Below are 19,670 nucleotides of genomic sequence, written 5' to 3' on the forward strand. Positions count from 1 at the left end.
TTGGGAGCCAGGGGTCATGGGTTCGAATCCCTGCTCCACCACGTCAGCTGTGTAATCTTGGGCAAGCCACTTAACTTCTCTGTGCCTCAGTTACTTCATCTGTAAAATGGGGATGAAGACTGTGAGCCCCACGTGGGACAACCTGATCACCCCAGCGCTTAGAACAGTGCTTTGCACATAGTAAGTGCTTAACAAATGCCATCATCATCATCAAGGGAGGCATAATAGGACACGGCTTCAAAGCTGTCCATCTCCTTGCCCCCTCCTACCTCACCTCTCTTCTGTCCTCCTCCAGTCCGGCTCACACCCTCCGCTCCTCTGCCTCCGCTCACCTCCTCAGTGGGCCTCGTTCTTCCCTGTCCCACCGACAACCCCTGGCCCACATCCTACCTCTGGCCTGGAATGCCCTCCCTCCGCACATCCGCCAAGCTAGCTCTCTTCCTCCCTTCAAAGCCCTATTAAGAGCTCACCTCCTCCAGGAGGCCTTCCCACACTGAGCCCCTCCTTTCCCTTTCCCTTGACCTGTACCTACTCCAGTGCTTAGAACACTGTTTGACACATAGTAAGCACTTAACAAATGCCACAAAACAAACGAGTGTTCTCCTAAATGCAGCTCGTTCATTCATAATAATAATAATAATGATGGCATTTATTAAGCGCTTACTATGTGCAAAGCACTGTTCTACGCGCTGGGGAGTTTACAAGGTGATCAGGTTGTCCCATGGGGGGCTCACAGTCTTAATCCCCATTTTACAGATGAGGGAACTGAGGCCCAGAGAAGTGAAGTGACTTACCCAAAGCCACACAGCTGACAATTGGCGGAGCCGGGATTTGAACCCATGAACTCTGACTCCAAAGCCCGGGCTCTTTCCAGTGAGCCACGCTGCTTCTCCAGCGCTGATTCATTCATTCACTCGTATTTATTGAGCACTTACTGTGTGCAGGGCACTGCACTAAGCGCTTGGGAAGTACAAGTGGGCAACATATAGAGACGGTCCCTACCCAACAGCGGGCTCACAGTCTAGAAGGGGGAGACAGAGAATAAAACAAAACATGTGGTCAGGTGTCAAGTCATCAGAATAAATAGAAGTAAAGCTAGATGCACATCATTGTGCATAGGGGAAGCAGCGTGGCTCAGTGGAAAGAGCCCGGGCTTTGGAGTCAGGGGTCATGGGTTCAAATTCCGGCTTCGCCACTTGTCAGCTGCGTGACTTTGGGCAAGTCACTTCACTTCTCTGGGCCTCAGTTCCCTCATCTGTAACATGGGGATGAAGACTCTGAGCCCCTCGTGGGACAACCTGATTACCTTGTATCTACCCCGGCGCTTAGAACAGTGCTTTGCACATAGTAAGCGCGTAACAAATACCAACATTATTATTATTATCATTGATGAAGTAAATAGAATAGTAGTTGTCATTCATCAATAGTAGTTGTCAGTTGTCATTATTACCATTATTATTAATCATAATGATCATAATACTCATGATAATGATTGTGGTATTTGTTGAACTCCCATTTTGCAGTTGAGGGAATAATAATAATAATAATAATGGCATTTGTTAAGCGCTTACTATGTGCCAAGCACTTTTCTAAGCGCTGGGGGGATACAAGGTAATCAGGTTGTCCCACATGGGGCTCACAGTCAATCCCCATTTTCCAGATGAGGGAACTGAGGCCCAGACAAGTGAAATGACTTGCCCAAAGTCACACAGCAGACAAGTGGCAGAGCCGGGATTAGAACCAGATTGAGAAGCAGCGTGGCTCAGTGGAAAGAGCCCGGGCTTTGGAGTCAGAGGTCATGGGTTCAAATCCCGGCTCCGCCAATGGTCAGCTGCGTGACTTTGGGCAAGTCACTTAACTTCTCTGTGCCCCAGTTCCCTCATCTGTAAAATGGGGATTAAGACTGTGAGCCCCACATGGGACAAACTGATCACCTTGTAACCTCCCCAGCGCTTAGAACGGTGCTTTGCACATAGTAAGCGCTTAATAAATGCCATTAAAAAAAAAAAACCCATGACGTCTGACTCCCAAGCCCATGCTTTTTCCTCTAAGCCACACTGGTTCTCCGAGGGAATCAATCAATCAATCAATCGTATTTATTGAGCGCTTACTATGTGCAGAGCACTGTACTAAGCGCTTGGGAAGTACAAATTGGCATCACATAGAGACAGTCCCTACCCGATAGTGGGCTCACAGTCTAAAAGGGGGAGACAGAGAACAGAACCAAACATACCAACAAAATAAAATAAGTAGGATAGAAATGTACAAGTAAAATAAATAAATAAATAAATAAACAGAGTAATAAATATGTACAACCATATATACATATATACAGGTGCTGTGGGGAGGGGAAGGAGGTAAGGCGGGGGGATGGAGAGGGGGACGAGGGGGAGAGGAAAGAAGGGGCTCAATCTGGGAAGGCCTCCTGGAGGAGGTGAGCTCTCAGCAGGGCCTTGAAGGGAGGAAGAGAGCTAGTTTGGCGGATGGGCAGAGGGAGGGCACTCCAGGCCCGGGGGATGACGTGGGCCGGGGGTCGATGGCGGGACAGGCGAGAGCGAGGTACAGTGAGGAGATTAGTGGTGGAGGAGCGGAGGGGGTGGGCTGGGCAGTAGAAGGAGAGAAGGGAGGTGAGGTAGGAGGGGGCGAGGTGATGGAGAGCCTTGAAGCCCAGGGTGAGGAGTTTCTGCCTGATGCGCAGATTGATCGGTAGCCATTGGAGGTTTTTGAGGAGGGGAGTGATATGTCCAGAGCGTTTCTGGACAAAGATAATCCGGGCAGCAGCATGAAGTATGGATTGAAGTGGAGAGAGACACGAGGATGGGAGATCAGAGAGAAGGCTAGTGCAGTAGTCCAGACGGGATAGGATGAGAGCTTGAATTAGCAGGGTAGCGGTTTGGATGGAGAGGAAAGGGCGGATCTTGGCAATGTTGCGGAGCTGAGACCGGCAGGTTTTGGTGACGGCTTGGATGTGAGGGGTGAATGAGAGAGCGGAGTCGAGGATGACACCAAGGTTGCGGGCTTGTGAGACGGGAAGGATGGTAGTGCCGTCAACAGAGATGGGAAAGTCAGGGAGAGGACAAGGTTTGGGAGGGAAGACAAGGAGCTCAGTCTTCGACATGTTGAGCTTTAGGTGGCGGGCGGACATCCAGATGGAGATGTCCTGAAGGCAGGAGGAGATGCGAGCCTGGAGGGAGGGGGAGAGAGCAGGGGCAGAGATGTAGATCTGGGTGTCATCAGCGTAGAGGTGATAGTTGAAGCCGTGGGAGCGAATGAGGTCACCAAGGGAGTGAGTGTAGATTGAGAACAGAAGGGGACCAAGCACTGAACCTTGGGGAACTCCCACAGTAAGAGGATGGGAGGGGGAGGAGGAGCCTGCAAAAGAGACTGAGAAAGAACGACCGGAGAGATAAGAGGAGAACCAGGAGAGGACGGAGTCTGTGAAGCCAAGGTCAGATAACGTGTTGAGGAGAAGGGGGTGGTCCACAGTGTCAAAGGCAGCTGAGAGGTCGAGGAGGATTAGGACAGAGTATGAGCCGTTGGATTTGGCAAGCTGGAGGTCATTGGTGACCTTTGAGAGCGCAGTTTCCGTGGAATGAAGGGGACGGAAGCCAGACTGGAGGGGGTCGAGGAGAGAGTTGTTGTTGAGGAATTCTAGGCAGCGCGTGTAGACAACTCGTTCAAGGAGTTTGGAAAGGAATGGTAGGAGGGATATGGGACGATAACTAGAAGGTGAGGTGGGGTCAAGAGAGGGTTTTTTTAGGATGGGAGAGACATGGGCATGTTTGAAGGCAGAGGGGAAGGAACCAGTGGAGAGTGAGCGGTTGAAGATGGAAGTTAAGGAGGGGAGAAGGGATGGAGCGAGAGATTTCATAAGATGAGAGGGAATAGGGTCAGAAGCACAGGTGGCCGGAGTAGCACTTGAGAGGAGGGAGGAGAGTTCCTCTGAGGATACCACTGGGAAGGATGGGAGAGTAGCAGAGAATGTTGAGAGCCGGGGGGTTGGAGAAGGGGGGGAAGAGACTTTGGGGAGGTCGGACCTGATGGATTTAATTTTGTTAATGAAGTAGGAGGCCAGATCGTTGGGGGTGAGGGAAGGAGGAGGGGGAGGAACCGGGGGCCTGAGAAGGGAGTTGAATGTACGGAAGAGCTGGCGGGGGTGATGGGCATGGGTGTCAATAAGGGAGGAGAAATAGTTTTGTCTGGCAGAAGAGAGGGCTGAGTTAAGGCAGGAAAGGATAAACTTGAAGTGAACGAGGTTGGCATGGTGTTTAGACTTTCGCCAGCAGCGTTCGGCAGCTCGAGCATAAGAGCGAAGGAGGCGGACAGTGGCAGTGATCCAGGGCTGTGGGTTAGTGGTGCGAGAGCGGCGAAGGGAAAGGGGAGCGAGCGAGTCTAGCTGAGTAGAAAGGGTAGAGTTGAGAGCAGTAATCTGATCATCAAGACTGGGTAGAGAGGAGAGGGCGGCGAGGTGGGGTGTGAGGCGTTCCGAAAGATGGGTGGGGTCCAGAGAGCGGAGATCTCTGTGAGGGAGTAATACGGATTTACAGGGGAAAGGAGTGTGAGTGAGGAGGCAGGTGAGAAGATTATGATCAGAGAGAGGGATCACAGAGTTGGTGAGGGTGGACACAGTGCAGCGGTAGGAGATGATGAGGTCGAGGGTATGACCAAGTTGGTGAGTGGGTGAGGTGGGGTGGAGGAAGAGGTTGGCAGCATCAAGGAGAGATAGAAGGCGGGCGGCAGAGGAGTCGTTAGGGATATCCATGTGGATATTGAAGTCTCCAAGGATCAGAGTGGGCATGGAGAAGGAGAGAAGGAATGTGAGGAAGGGGTCAAAGTCGTTAAAGAAGTTGGAAGTGGGGCCCGGAGGGCGGTAGATGACGGCTACAAGAATCTGGAGGGGGTGGTAGAGGCGAATAATGTGGGCTTCAAAGGAGGGGAAGGAAAGGGAAGGGGGAGGAGGGATAGTGCGAAAGCGACATTGGGGGGCGAGAAGGAAACCGACACCTCCTCCTTTTCCAGTGAGTCTGGGGGAGTGGGAGAAGAAGAGGCCTGCACTGCAGAGAGCAGCAGAAGAGACCGTGTCGTCCGACGACAGCCATGTTTCAGTTAGGGCGAGGAGGAGTAGAGAACTGGAAAGGAAAAGGTCCAGGATGAAAGGAATCTTACTTAAAACGGAGCGGGAACTGAGGCACAGTTGATAAAGAAGAAAAATATGACAGAGATGGGACTAGAATCCAGGTGTTCTGACTCCCAAGTCCTTGCTTTATCCAGTAGGCCATGCCTGCTTCCTTCTTCATTAATGAGGAGAGGTCCCTATGATGCCCAGTGAACCAGCTAAAACAGGTGAGGCCTTTGTTTTAAGTTCAATTTTTAAATGGACTATAATTAGAAGAAAAAGATGAGGTATCCAAAAGTTTACTCTCAGGGATAAGCTCTACTGATAACCTAAATGAACAGAAAGGATGGTTCTTTTCAACCCCTCACATTTCCCAAAGTCTGTCTGCCGGCTCGATCTGCCTTCTGAAACCTGGATTTAGAAGTTGGATCTGGCTTCCGAGTGGCTCAAAATAATAATAATAATAATAATAATGGCATTTGTTAAGTGCTTACTATGTGCCAAGCACCGTTCTAAGCACTGGGATAGATACAAGGTAATCAGGCTGTCCCACGTGGGGCTCAGTCTTCACCCCCATTTTACAGATGAGGGAACTGAGGCACAGAGAAGTGAAGTGACGGGCCCAAAGTCACACAGTTGACAAGTGGCAGGGCTAGGATTAGAACCCGTGACCACTGACTCCCAAGCCCATGCTATTTCCACTGAGCCATGCTGCTTCTCTGATAATCATACATAATCATATGATAATCATACATGTCAGAAGGCTCCAGCGGAGATGGTATAAATTTTTCCATGGTCAAAGAATGATTGCAGACGGACAATCAATTGAATTTAATGAGCGCTTCCTATGTACAGGGCTCTGTACTAAGCACTTGGGAGAGCAAGATGGAATGAGCAGACGTGGTTTCCTGCCCATAATGAGCTTACGGTCAACCACTGGTATTTATTGAGCGCTTACTGTGTACCGACCACTGTACTGAACATTAGGGAGAGTACAATTAGAACAGTATTCAACCTAAATGCCAACTACAACAGTAGAAAAATCTATTAGAATAATCTAAGTCTCAAAACCAAATAAGCATTTCATTACATGGAAGCGGGCAAGCGGCATTACCCGTTGAAGGTGGAGGTTTCTCTGGTTCTTGCTTTGATTTCGAGGTAGGATTTTCCACTGAGGTCTGTGGCGGGTCACTGGGGACATTTATAGAAGAGGAACCGACATCAGGAGGGAAGAGTCTCTTCAATACTTTTGCTATAAACACTAAAGGAAAACCACTTATTAGGACCAGCTTCATTTCTTGGTTTACAGCACAGCATGTACAAATTCACTTTTCTATCCGCAAAAGCTTAATCCGCAGAAACACCAGGTGGGCCACTACCTTTCTTTTTTTCCCCGATCCCCCAACCCGCCGTCATTTAACAACTAACTGTGGCTTCCACAAATGACTATATTAAATAAAACCGAGGCCGCGTGCTTGTTTCAACGTGGGTGTTTGTTATCTGAGTGCTGGGAAGGGCCAGTCGAAAACTGTTCAGTGGCAGTTTCACTTTCTGGGGCCTAAATATGGTTAGGTTTCCACCAATCAATCATTGGTATTGACTGAGTGATTACTATGTGCAGAGCACTGTTCTAAGGGTCTGGGAGAGTAGAGAAGCAGCGTGGCTTCATGTCTCTATGTGTTGCCAATTTGTACTTCCCAAGCGCTTAGTACAGTGCTCTGCACATAGTAAGTGCTTAATAAATACGATTGATTGATTGATTGATTCATGGAAAGAGCCTGGGCGTCAGAGGACCTGGTTTCTAATCCCGGCCCTGCCACTTTTTCTGCTGTGAGACCTTGGGTAGGTCACCTCATTTCTCTGTACCTTATTACTGTATTTATTTATTATTACTCTATTTATGTATTTATTTACTTATTTATGTATTTATTCATTTATTTATTTTATTTCTACATACCTATTCTATTTATTTTATTTTGTTAGTATGTTTGGTTTTGTGCTCTGTCTCCCCCTTTTAGACTGTGAGCCCACTATTGGGTAGGGACTGTCTCTATATGTTGCCAACTTGTACTTCCCAAGAGCTTAGTACAGTGCACACAGTCAGCGCTCAATAAATACGATTGATGACGATGATGTACCTCAGTTCCCCCATCTATAAAATGGGGATTCAATCCCTGTTCTTCGTTGTACTTACACTGGGAGCCCCATGCGGGACCTGATCCCCATCGCAGCATTTAGTACATTTCTTGTCCCTTGTATGTGCTTAACAAACATCACGATTATTATTACGGGATAAAAGGGGTGGTCGACGTGTTCCCTGCCCACAAGGAGCTGACAATATAGAGGATGCCAGGGACACCACATTAGGTAATAAGAATAATAACTGTTGCATTTGTTAAGCGCTTACTATGTGCCAGACACTGTACTAAGCTAAGGGTGGATAGAAGCAAATTGGGTTGGACACAGTCCCTGTCCCACATGGGGCTCACAGTCTGAATCCCCATTTTACAGATGAGGGAACAGGCCCAGAGAAGTGAAGTGACTCGCCCAAGGCCATACACCAGACAAGTGGAGGAGGCGGGATTAGAACTCATGACCTTCTGCCTCTGGGTGTGTGCTCTATCATCATCATCAATCGTATTTATTGAGTGCTTACTGTGTGCAGAGCACTGTACTAAACGCTTGGGAAGTACGAGTTGGCAACATATAGAGACGGTCCCTACCCAACAGCGGGCTCACAGTCTAGAAGGGGGAGACAGAGAACAAAACCAAACATACTAACAAAATAAAATAAATAGAATAGATATGTACAAGTAAAATAAACAGAGTAACAAATATGTACAAACATATATACATATATACAGGTCTATCCATTAGGCCATGTTGTTCTCTACTCCCCAGCATGTTTCAAGTCACTGCTTCCCGGAGCACTAAACTCTTGTGGAAAAATTAGGCTCTCAAACCCACGCGCTCTGCTACCCGTTTCCAATCGATCCTATTTATTGAGCACTGGCTGGGCGCAGAGCACTGTACTAAGCGCTTGGGGGAGTAGGAGATGAGAATTAGCATGGCTCAGTGGAAAGAGCACGGGCTTTGGAGTCAGAGGTCATGGGTTCAAATCCAGCCGCCACCAATTGTCAGCTGTGTGACTTTGGGCACTTCACTTAACTCCTCTGTGTCTCAGTTACCTCATCTGTAAAATGAGGATTAAGACTGTGAGCCTCCCATGGGACAACCTGATCACCTTATAACCTCCCCAGCGCTTAGAACAGTGCTTTGCACATAGTAAGCGCTTAATAAATGCCATCATTATTATTACGAGATCAGCAGAGTTGGTAGAAACGTTCCCTGCCCATAACAAGCTTACAGTCTAGAGGGGGAGACAGGCATTAATAGAATAATAATAATAATGGTGATGATGGCATTTGTTAAGCGCTTACTATGTGCAAAGCACTGTTCTAAGTGCTGGGGGGGATACAAGGTGACCAGGTTGTCCCACGTGAGGCTCACAGTCTTCACCCCCATTTTACAGATGAGGTCACTGAGGCTCAGAGAAGTTAAGTGACTTGCCCAAGGTCACATAGCAGACAGGTGGTGGAGTGGGATTCGAACCCATGACCTCTGACTCCCAAGCCCGGGCTCTTTCCACTGAGCCATGCTGCTTCTCTAAATAGAAATAAAGAGATTATGGATATAGACATCAGTGTTGACAGACTGAGGGTGGGGTGAATAAAGGGGGCAAATCCAAGTGCAAGGGTGATGTGGAGGGAGTGGGAGAAGAGGAAAGGAGGGCTTAATTAGGGAAGGCCTCTTGGAGATGTAATTTTAGTAAGGCTTTGAAGGTGGGGAGAGTTGTATTTTGCTCGGCGGAGAAGCAGCGTGGCTTCGTGGACAGAGCACGAGCATGGGAGTCAGAAGGTCATGGGTTCTAATCCCGCCTCTGGAGGCCTTCCCAGATTGAACCCCCTTTTTCCTCTCTTCCTCCCCATCCCCCCGCCCTACCTCCTTCCCCTCCCCGCAGCACCTGTATATATATTTGGACAGATTAATTACTCTACTTTACTTGTACATATTTACTATTCTATTTAGTTAATGATGTGCATCTAGCGTTATTTCTATTTATTCTGATGACTTGACACCTGTCCACATGTTTTGTTTGGTTGTCTGCCTCCCCCTTCTAGACTGTGAGCCCGTTGTTGGGTAGGGACCGTCTCTATATGTTGCCGACTCGTACTTCCCAAGGGCTTAGTACAGTGCTCTGCACACAGTAAGTGCTCAATACGATTGAATAAATGAATGCTGTGTGACCTCAGGCAAGTCACTTCACTTCTCTGGGCCTCAGTTACCCCATCTGTAAAATGGGGATTAAGAGCGTGAGCCCTATGTGGGAGAGGGACTGATTACCTTCTATCTATTCCAGCACTTACAACAGTGCTTGGCACATTGTAAGTGCTTAACAAATGCCATCATTATTATTCATTCATTCATTTATTCGTATTTATTGAGCGATACTGTGTGCAGAGCACTGTACTAAGCGCTTGGGAAGTACGAATCGGCAACATATAGAGATGAAGATGGGGGGTGTTCCCGGCCAGAGACAGGGCACGGGCAACAGGTCGGCAGCGAGACAGACAAAGCCCGCTGTTGGGTAGGGACCGTCTCTATATGTTGCCAACTTGTACTTCCCAAGCGCTTAGTACAGTGCTCTGCACACAGTAAGCGCTCAATAAATACGATTGAATGAATGAATGAATGAACAAAGTTTCCACCATTAAAACTGATTCCCACCTGTCGTGTACTCACAGGATGGCAGCAGAGCACGCTCTGTGCTCCCAATCATTCTCCCAAAGAAATTTGGATTCCTTCCCCTTCCCACTTGAACATTAACAAGCTAATTTGGTACAACTGCAATTAGGAAGTTATTCTAGAGGAGCTAAAACGGTCCTAACAGGTATGCTGAGACTTTTCACTTCATTTATTTTAGTTTATCTTCTCTTTCAGCACGGAAAAATGCCGTTGTTCATGGTTTAGCTTTTCCATCCTGATTTTAAATGTGATTCACGGCCAAAAACCGATTCACTTGGCTTGCTGGGAAAAGATATGGCGAATGAGCAGGGTACACTGTCTCCTCACCAAATTTGGATTTGAAAAAAAGAGAGTTTCAGGGTGAACTGTATTGGGAATAATATGAATTTCTTCAAATATTACAAAGAGCCGTACATTCGTTTCATTATAAAACAGTGCAAACTCTCCCATTAATTTTTTTTATATGGTATTTACGCAGTTACTATGATGATGATGATGACGGTATTTGTTAAGCGCTTGCTATGTGCCAGGCACTGTTCTAAGCGCTGAGGTAGATAAAAGCTAGTCAGGTTGGACACAGTCCATGTCCCACAAGGGCTCACAATCTTAATAATAAGAATTATGGTATTTGTTAAGCATTTACTATGTGCCAGGCACTGTACTAAACGCTGAGATGGATACAAGCAAATCGGGTTGGATGCAGTCCCTGTCCCACACGGGGCTCACAGTCTCAATCCTCATTTTCCAGATGAGGGAACTGAGGCACAGAGGAAGTGAAGTGACTTGTCCAAGGTCCCACAGCAGGCAAACGGCAGAGCCGGAATTAGAATCCAAATCCTTCCGATTTCCAAGTCCGTGCTCTATTCCCTAGGCCACTCTGCTTAAAATGCATAATAGGAAACATGCTCTATTCCCTAGGCTGCTTAAAATGCATAATAGCAAACATGCATATTTTCTAATACCATGGGGTCTTTGAGGACACGGAAAAATGATAGTACTAGAATGGATCGATCCTTGGTACTAATGACATTCATGATTAATCAATCACTAATGCGTCCGTACTAGGTGTACTAGGTGCTACTGAGAGGATTAAAGTTAAAGACACAATTAATTTCAACTCTTAAAGAGCATATGATCTTACAAGAAGCAACATGGCTTAATGGATAGAGCCCAGGCCTGGAGTCCAAGGGGCTGGGTTCTAATCCTGGCTCTGTCATCCGTCTGCCACATGACCTTGGGCAAGTCTCTTCACTTCTCTGTGCCTCAGTTACCTCCTCTCTAAAATGAAGATAAAGACTGAGAGCCTCATTTGGCAAAGGGACGGTATTCATTCATTCAGTTGTATTTATTGAGCGCTTACTGTGTGCAGAGCACTGGACAAAGCGCTTGATATCCAACCTGATTATCTGGTATCTATCCAGGTGCTTAGTATAGTGCCCAGCACAAAGTAAGGGCTTAATAAAAGTTTCTTTTAAAAGAAAGGAGACAAGACATAAAATGATATAGTTAAGAAGAGCTATGCAATTGTTCTAACTTGAAACAGAAAGATGGATAGGAGAAAAAAGTGCTAAAATAGAAGAGTTTGTAATTTGGTAAGTACAGAAGCAGTATGGTCTAGTGGAAAGAGCCAAAGAACTGGGTTCCAGTCTCAAATCTGCCACTTGCCTGCTGTGTGATCTTGGGCAAGTCGCTTAATGTCTCTGTGCCTCAGCTGTCTCATTTGTAAAAGGAGAATTCAATACCTATTCTCCCTCCTATTTAGACTGTGAGTCTCATGGGGGACAAGGACTTTATCCAACCTGATTACCTTTGATCTACCCCATCGCTTAGGGCAGTGCTGGACCCGAAGAAGGCGCTTAACAAATACTACTATTGTAAGTACTATTATTTTTATGACTAGGTGGCTGTGAGCGCAGTGATGCTGAGAGGTAGTAATTCAGAGAGCATGAGCTGGGAAGAAGAAAATAATCAGGAATTACCTCTTGGAGGGGGGAGGATTTGCAGGTGGGAAGGACTGTGGTCTGGCAGATTTGAAGGGGAAGGTCACGAGGGAGAAAGAGGCCTGGGGTAAAGAGGTGAGAGTGAGGAACAGTAAGATTCATTCATTCATTCAATCGCATTTATTGAGCGCTTACTGTGTGCAGAGCACTGTACTAAGTGCTTGGGAAGTACAAGTTGGCAACATATAGAGACAGTCCCTACCCAACAGTGGGCTCACAGTCTAGAAATTTGTTTGGAAGGGATATAGCATGGGCTGGGGTTTGTGGGTGAAGAGGACGGAAGGAGAGAGAGGTGGTGGAGAACCTTAGAGCCGATAGCCAGGAGTTTTTCATTCATTCATTCATTCATTCAATCGCATTTATTGAGCGCTTACTGTGTGAAGAGCACTGTACTAAGCCCTTGGGAAGTACAAGTTGGCAACATGTAGAGATGGTCCCTACCCAACAGGCTCACAGTCTAAAAGGGGAAGACAGACAACAAAACAAAACATGTGGACACAGTAAGCGCTCAATAAATACGATTGATTGATTTTTGCTTGAAACGGAAGAAAATGCCAAGCCAATGGAGGCTTAGCAGGAGGGGAGAGATGCGAGAAAAATGGCATTTTTAGGAAGAGGATTCAAACTGTGGAGTGTACTTTAGACCGAAGACGGGAGGGGTTGGAGGCAAGCAGAATGGTCAGAAGGCTGATTCGGAAGATAAGGAGAAGCCAAAGAGCTTGCATAAAGGTAGTAGCTGTTTACGTGAGACTAAGAAATATTGTGGGGGAAGAAAAGGTTTGAGTGACATACTGAATGGCAGCGTTAAAGAAAGTGAGGAGTCAAAGAAGCAGCGTGGCTCTGTGGAAAGAGCCCGGGCTTTGGAGTCATCATCATCAATCATATTTATTGAGCGCTTACTATGTGCAGAGCACTGTACTAAGCGCTTGGGAAGTCCAAATTGGCAACATATAGAGACAGTCCCTACCCAACAGTGGGCTCACAGTCTAAAAGGGGGAGACAGAGAACAAAACCAAGCATACTAACAAAATAAAATAAATAGAATAGATATGTACAAATAAAATAGAGTAAAAAATATGTACAAACATATATACATATATACAGGTGCTGTGGGGAAGGGAAGGAGGTAAGATGGGGGGGAGAAGGAGTCGGAGTTCATGGGTTCGAATCCTGACTCAGCCAATTGTCAGCTGTGTGACTTTGGGCAAGTCACTTCACTTCTCTGGGCCTCAGTTCCCTCATCTGTAAAATGGGGATTAAGATTGTGAGCCCCCATGGGGCAACCTGATCACCTTGTAACCTTCCCAGCGCTTAGAACAGTGCTTTGCACATAGTAAGCGCTTAATAAATGGCATCACTATTACTATTATTAAAGATAATACCACAGTGATTTTGGTGGGGGTTTTTTTGTCTTTTTCTAAATAGTATCTGTACCAAGGTGGTGAGTTTCTGGGGCAGAGGGAATGGTGGTGGTATTGACAGAAACAGGAAAGTTAGGAACGGTTTACCGGGACGGGGCAGGGGAGATGACACAATCCTAAATTAGATGGGCAGGAGCATTGGGTATTGGTGAAGAGATAACTCCGCCACGTGTCTGCTGCGTGACCTTGGGCAAGTCACTTCACTTCCCTGTGCTTTCATTCATTCATTCAATCATATTTATTGAGCGCGCACTGTGTGCAGAGCACTGTACTAAGCACTTGGGAGAGTAGGATACAACAACATATTCCCTGCCCACAACGAGTTTACAATCTAGAGTGGGGAGACAGACATTAGTGCTTCAGTCACCTCAACTGTAAAATGGGGATTAAGAGAGTGAGCCCCATGTGGGTCAGGGACTGTGTCCAACCTGATTAGCTTGAATCTACCCCAGTGCTTCGTACAGTGCCTGGCACATAATAATAATAATGATAATAATAACAATAATAATTATGGCATTTATTAAGCGCTTACTAGGTGCAAAGCACTGTTCTAAGAGCTGGGGAGTTTACAAGGTGATCAGGTTGTCCCACATGGGGCTCAATCAATCAATCAATCGTATTTATTGAGCGCTTACTGTGTGCAGAGCACTGTCTTAACCCCCATTTTACAGATGAGGGAACTGAGGCCCAGAGAAGTGAAGTGACTTGCCCAAAGTCACACAGCCGACCAGTGGCGGAGCCAGAATTTGAACCCGTGACCTCTGACTCCAAAGCCCGGGCTCTTTCCACTGAGCTACGCTGCTTCTCCGAAGAAGCAGAAAGTGCTTAAATACTGGCGGGGGGCGGCGGGAGGAAAAGGTGCATCTGTGGAAAGATAGAAGAATCTTCTGCCAGCGCAAAAGAAATAACTGAACAACTGTACAGTCATTAACCACTGATTGTAAAATATTATGTGGGGGTAAATATTTAATCATCGGGACCTTAAAAAAATCTAAATTATTACAAGAAAGGAAATGGGAACAGATTAATGAGAGAAATAAAAGAAACAAAACAAAACAACCAATCAGGATTACGTTTGAGCCATTTAATGCTGCAATTTTTCAAGAACTATTTACCACCACAACAAAGAATCTGCGTAACCACAGAGCACCTGTGAGATATCACTCACGGCCTGACCTATTCTAAAGTCCTTATGTCCAAGGCATTCGAGTACAGATTCCAGAATTATGATCCAAGCAAACGGGACAGGAACGCATTAGAGGTAGAACATGTGAAGTGAAAATCAGCCTCCTCTTTTTCCTTTACATTCTCACTCTCTTCAATTATATTCAATTCCCCCTTTCCATCCCGCACATCTTACCTCCTTCCCTTCCCCACAGCACATGTATATATGTATATATGTTTGTACATATTTATTACTTTATTTATTTATTTTACTTGTACCTATTTATTTTATTTTGTTAGTATGTTTGGTTTTGTTCTGTCTCCCCCTTCTACACTGTGAGCCCACTGTTGGGTAGGGACTGTCTCTATATGTTGCCAACTTGTACTTCCCAAGAGCTTAGTACAGTGCTCTGCACACAGTAAGCGCTCAATAAATACGATTGATTGATTGATTGATTATATCCTTCCCTAAGTAGCAGTTTGCATTTTCAAGTCTGCACTTCGACTGCTTACACACTGAAGCCTCCAACGTTCTCGTTTAAAGGAAGAGACTTTGACACATGGGCCCTTGATTTTCACATTTGAGTCAAACGCTACTGTTTCCGTTGTGGCATTTTTTTTTTAACTGCGTAAAACAGGGCCAGAGATTCTCATTTGGAAATAAAATGCTTTCTTATTTATTGTTCACTTAAGACCACGATTTGCGGCCGGTTAAATCGTTTCTGGTCAACTACAAGAGATTTCCTTCCTCAAAAATGTTAAGACAAACTACCTATGCTTCTCAATGCGGTTTGAGAACCCCTTCCGAATTTGGCATCGTACTAAGCAGCAGTAATAAGTAATGGCCTAGTGCACAGAGCCCAGGCCTGGGAATCTGAAGGACCCGGGTTCTAATCCCGGCTCTGCCACTTGTTTGCTGTGCGACCTTAGGCAAGTCACTTTGCTTCTCTGTGCCTCAGTTACCTCATCTGTAAAACGGGGATTAAGACCGTGAGCCCCACGTGGGAAATGGACTGTGTCCAACCTGATTACCTTCTCTACCCCAGTGCTTTGAACAGTGCCTGACACATGGTAAGCGCTTAACAAATACCATAAAAAAAGGAACGACCATGAAAACAAAAAAGGAAAATCAATCAATCAATCAATCATATTTATTGAGCGCTTACTATGTGCAGAGCACTGTACTAAGCGCTTGGGAAGTACAAATTGGCAACATACAGAGACAGTCCCTACCCAACATTGGGCTCACAGTCTAAAAGACTGTGAATTAAAAAATCTTTCTTCACCCAGGATTACTGTACTCTCCCAAGCACTTGGTACAGTGGAGATACAAGGTGATCGGGTTGTCCCATGTGGGGCTCACAGTCTTAAACCCCATTTTACACATTCATTCATTCAATCATATTTATTGAGCGCTTACTGTGTGCAGGGCACTGTACTAAGCGCTTGGGAAGTCACAAGTTGGTTACAGATGAGGGAACTGAGGCACAGAGAAGTGACAAGGTCACAAAGCAGACAAGTGGTGGAATCGGGATTAGAACCCATGACCTTCTGACTCCCAGGACAGTGCTCTACCACTGTTGGGTAGGGACCGTCTCTATATGTTGCCATCTTGTACTTCCCAAGCGCTTAGTACAGTGCTCGGCACACAGTAAGGGCTCAATAAATATGATTGAATGAATGAATGATGCCATGCTGCTAGCCATTAGCCTCGTCTAGAGTGGTCATTCATGTGGTTTCCAACTAGACACCTGGTTTTCCCGGCCGCCTGCCCCTTGTCCAGTAGTATTCAGGACCGGACACTTGGATGGCTGGCATAACAAGAATAATAATAATAATTGTGGTGCTTATTAAGCACAATGTGCCAGGCACTGTACTAAGCGCTGGATATACGCAAATCCAATTGGGCACAATCCCTGTCCCATGTGGGGCTAACAGTCTCCATCCCCATTTTCCAGATGAGGGAACGGAGGCCCAGAGAGGTGAAGTGACTTGCCCAGGGTCACACAGCAGACAAGTGGCCGAGCTGGGATTAGAACCTATGACCTCCCGTCCCCCAGTCCTGGGCTCTAACCACTAGGCCATGCTGCGTCTCAAGCCAAGAGAATAATAATAATAATAGTAATGATGGCATTTGTTCAGCGCTTACTATGTGCAAAGCACTGTTCTAAGCACTGGGGGGATACAAGGTGATCAGGTTGTCCCACGTGGGGCTCAGAGTCTTCATCCCCATTTTACAGATGAGGTAACTGAGGCTCAGAGAAGTTAAGTGACTTGCCTAAGGTCACACAGCAGACATGTGGCGGAGCCGGGAAGCCAAGAGAAGCCAAGTGACTTGTCCAAAGTCACACAGCAGGTACGTACCGTGGCAAAGTTCAAGCCAGAACGCAGTTTTTGGGTAGGGACCGTCTCTATATGTTGCCAACTTGGACTTCCCAAGCGCTTAGTACAGTGCTCTGCACAACAGTAAGCGCTCAATAAATACGATTGAATGAATGAATGAATGAATACCTGTGCTCTTTCTGTTCGGCCAAACTGTTTAGAGCTACTTATCATTCACCAGCAGGAATTATTCACCTTATCGGCAGTGCGATTCTCAGGTTGGCGGCAAAGTAAAGGAGAAGAATGCGGACTTCATCATCATCATCATCAATCGTATTTATTGAGCGCTTACTATGTGCAGAGCACTGTACTAAGCGCTTGGGAAATACAAATTGGCAACAGACTTGCCAGGATCGGATTGACAGTGTGGCAACTGTCAATCAGCCAGCTGCATAACATCGAAGAGATGAAAGGAAGTCTAGGCAGGTGATTCATGGAATTATCAGTCAGGAATAATGTTATGTAAGCACTCCAGAAATCTTAAAGGTTTCCAGAACTTTCCCACAGTCGCCTGTTCCGGAGCCTTGCTGCTTATTTTATAATAATAATAATAATAATAATAATAATGATGGCATTTATTAAGCGCTTACTATGTGCAAAGCACTGTTCTAAGCGCTGGGAAGGTTACAAGGTGATCAGGTTGTCCCATGGGGGGCTCATAGCCTTAATCCCCATTTTACAGATGAGGGTAACTGAGGCCCCGAGAAGTGAAGTGACTTGCCCAAAGTCACACAGCTGACAAGTGGCGGAGCCGGGATTTGAACCCATGACCTCTGACTCCAAAGCCCGGGCTCTTTCCACTGAGCCACGCTGCTTCCCTACTGCTCAATTACCTCCATCGGTCAATAACATTTACTGAGCACAGGATACGCGCTTGGGAAGACACAAAACTACAGAGTGATAGACTCGATCCCTGCCCACGAAGAACGCCCAGTCTTTTTTCTTTTAAAGTCAACTTTTTTTATTCTGCGAATATGGGGAAATCCATCACACACACTTTTTCGTCTGTAGCTTAAAAAATCTGATCCCTTAAACTTTTCCTCATCACTTTAATCACTTCTCTGCTCTTTGTAGCTACTGCCACATCATTTTTTTTTTCCAGAGTGGAGTCAACAAAGCTGGCCACAATGCTCTAAGGGATGGAGCAACTCAGGGAACAGCAGAGAAATTACCTCCCAACTCTTCGACATCCCTTAGTAAGACTCGCTCCCTTAATTCATCCCCCCCGGCCCAGCCCCACAGCATTTATGTCCGTATGTCATTTATAGAAATAAATTAATATTAATAAATTAATGTCTGCCTCCCCCTCTAGACTGTAAGTTCCTTGTGGGCAGGGAATGTGTCAGTTATTTTGTATGCTGGACTCTCCCAAGTGCTTAGTACTGCGCTTTACACATAGTAAGCAATCCATAAATGTGGTTAATTGTACTCTCCCAAGTGCTTAGTACAGTGCTTAGAAAGACCTTAACACCACTGATGGATTTGTTTTATATATAGCCCTTCTATGATACATCCAGCTGTTGAGACTGAACCAGGTGCTTAGTACTTTGCTTTACACATAGTACGCAATCCATAAATGTGGTTAATTGTACTCTCCCAAGTGCTTAGTAGTGCTTAGAAAGACCTTAACATCACTGATTGATTGTTTTATATATAGCCCTTCTACGATACATAATAATAATAATGGTGGTATTTGTTAAGCGCTTACTATGTGCAAAGCACTGTTCTAAGCGCTGGGGAGGTTACAAGGTGATTAGGTTGCCCCAAGTGAGGCTCACAGTCTTAATCCCCATTTTACAGATGAGGGAACTGAGGCACAGAGAAGTGAAGTGACTTCCCCAAAGTCACACAGCTGACGAGGCCGAGTCGGGATTTGAGCTGTTGAGAATGAACCAAGAGCTTAGTACTGCGCTTTACACATAGTAAGCGATCCGTAAATGTGGTTAATTGTACTCTCCCAAGTGCTTAGTACAGTGCTTAGAAAGACCTTAACACTACTGATTGATTTGTTTTATATATAGCCCTGCCACGATACATCCAGCTGTTGAGACTGAACCCTCCGTCTCGTACTGCCAGTCCAATAAGAGTTAAACACCAAAAAGAAGGCAACTCCCTCATCTTTCCGTTTATGTTTTGTTTTATGGTATCTGTTCGGCGTTTGTGTCTCAAACGCCGTTCTAAGCGCTGGGCAGGGACAAATTAATTGATCTTCATCTGTTTAATGAGTCGGGAACTGTTAGAAACACACTGATTCTACGACTTTTTTCCAACAAACCCTTAGCTCAACAAACCACTGCCATTTCTTTATGGTTCTACTTCGTCCTCTACTGAGTGACAGTGGCTGCTCTGTGGGGTGGAGGGAGAACGCAATTTATCAAGTGTGAACACCCCGATCGTTACAACCACTAACCACATCATTACATGCACCGCCACTTATGCTGGCCTCCACTGAAAATGAAAGGTTCCAGATCACCGGTGCGGAAACTTGCGGTCCGTTCGCGTTTTCGTGAAAGTGTTGACAAACAGAAAAGCTAGTAGAAAACCACACTTCTTCCCCAAACCTCTCCAACTATGAATTCTGCAGCACAAGAAGAATCATGAAATCTCTTCTAGCATGCTACCGAGGTGATGGATTCGCTATCTGAAGAGATGGGAATTAGCGGGATCATTTTGGGTGCTCTTTAAGAAAAAGAGCGAACGTACAATTTGGCCACTGCCACATTTAAATCCAATACGGGGACGCCTGGAATCGATACACACCAAATTCAATTATTGACATTA

At 46.0% G+C, this 19,670-nt stretch overlaps 1 protein-coding gene across 1 annotated transcript in view; it reads right to left on the reverse strand.

Moving 5' to 3' along the window:
- Window positions 1–19,670, reverse strand: part of ERICH1 (glutamate rich 1) — an 82,620-nt gene that overhangs the window by 48,888 nt on the left and 14,062 nt on the right. Inside the window, exon 4 of the mRNA XM_038771656.1 lies at window positions 6,231–6,377. Coding sequence (XP_038627584.1) covers window positions 6,231–6,377 — 147 coding nt within the window. The remainder of the gene's footprint in view (window positions 1–6,230; window positions 6,378–19,670) is intronic.

The sequence above is a fragment of the Tachyglossus aculeatus genome, chromosome X1 (genome assembly GCF_015852505.1).
Source record: "Tachyglossus aculeatus isolate mTacAcu1 chromosome X1, mTacAcu1.pri, whole genome shotgun sequence".
In the NCBI taxonomy this organism is placed as follows: Eukaryota; Metazoa; Chordata; class Mammalia; order Monotremata; family Tachyglossidae; genus Tachyglossus; species Tachyglossus aculeatus.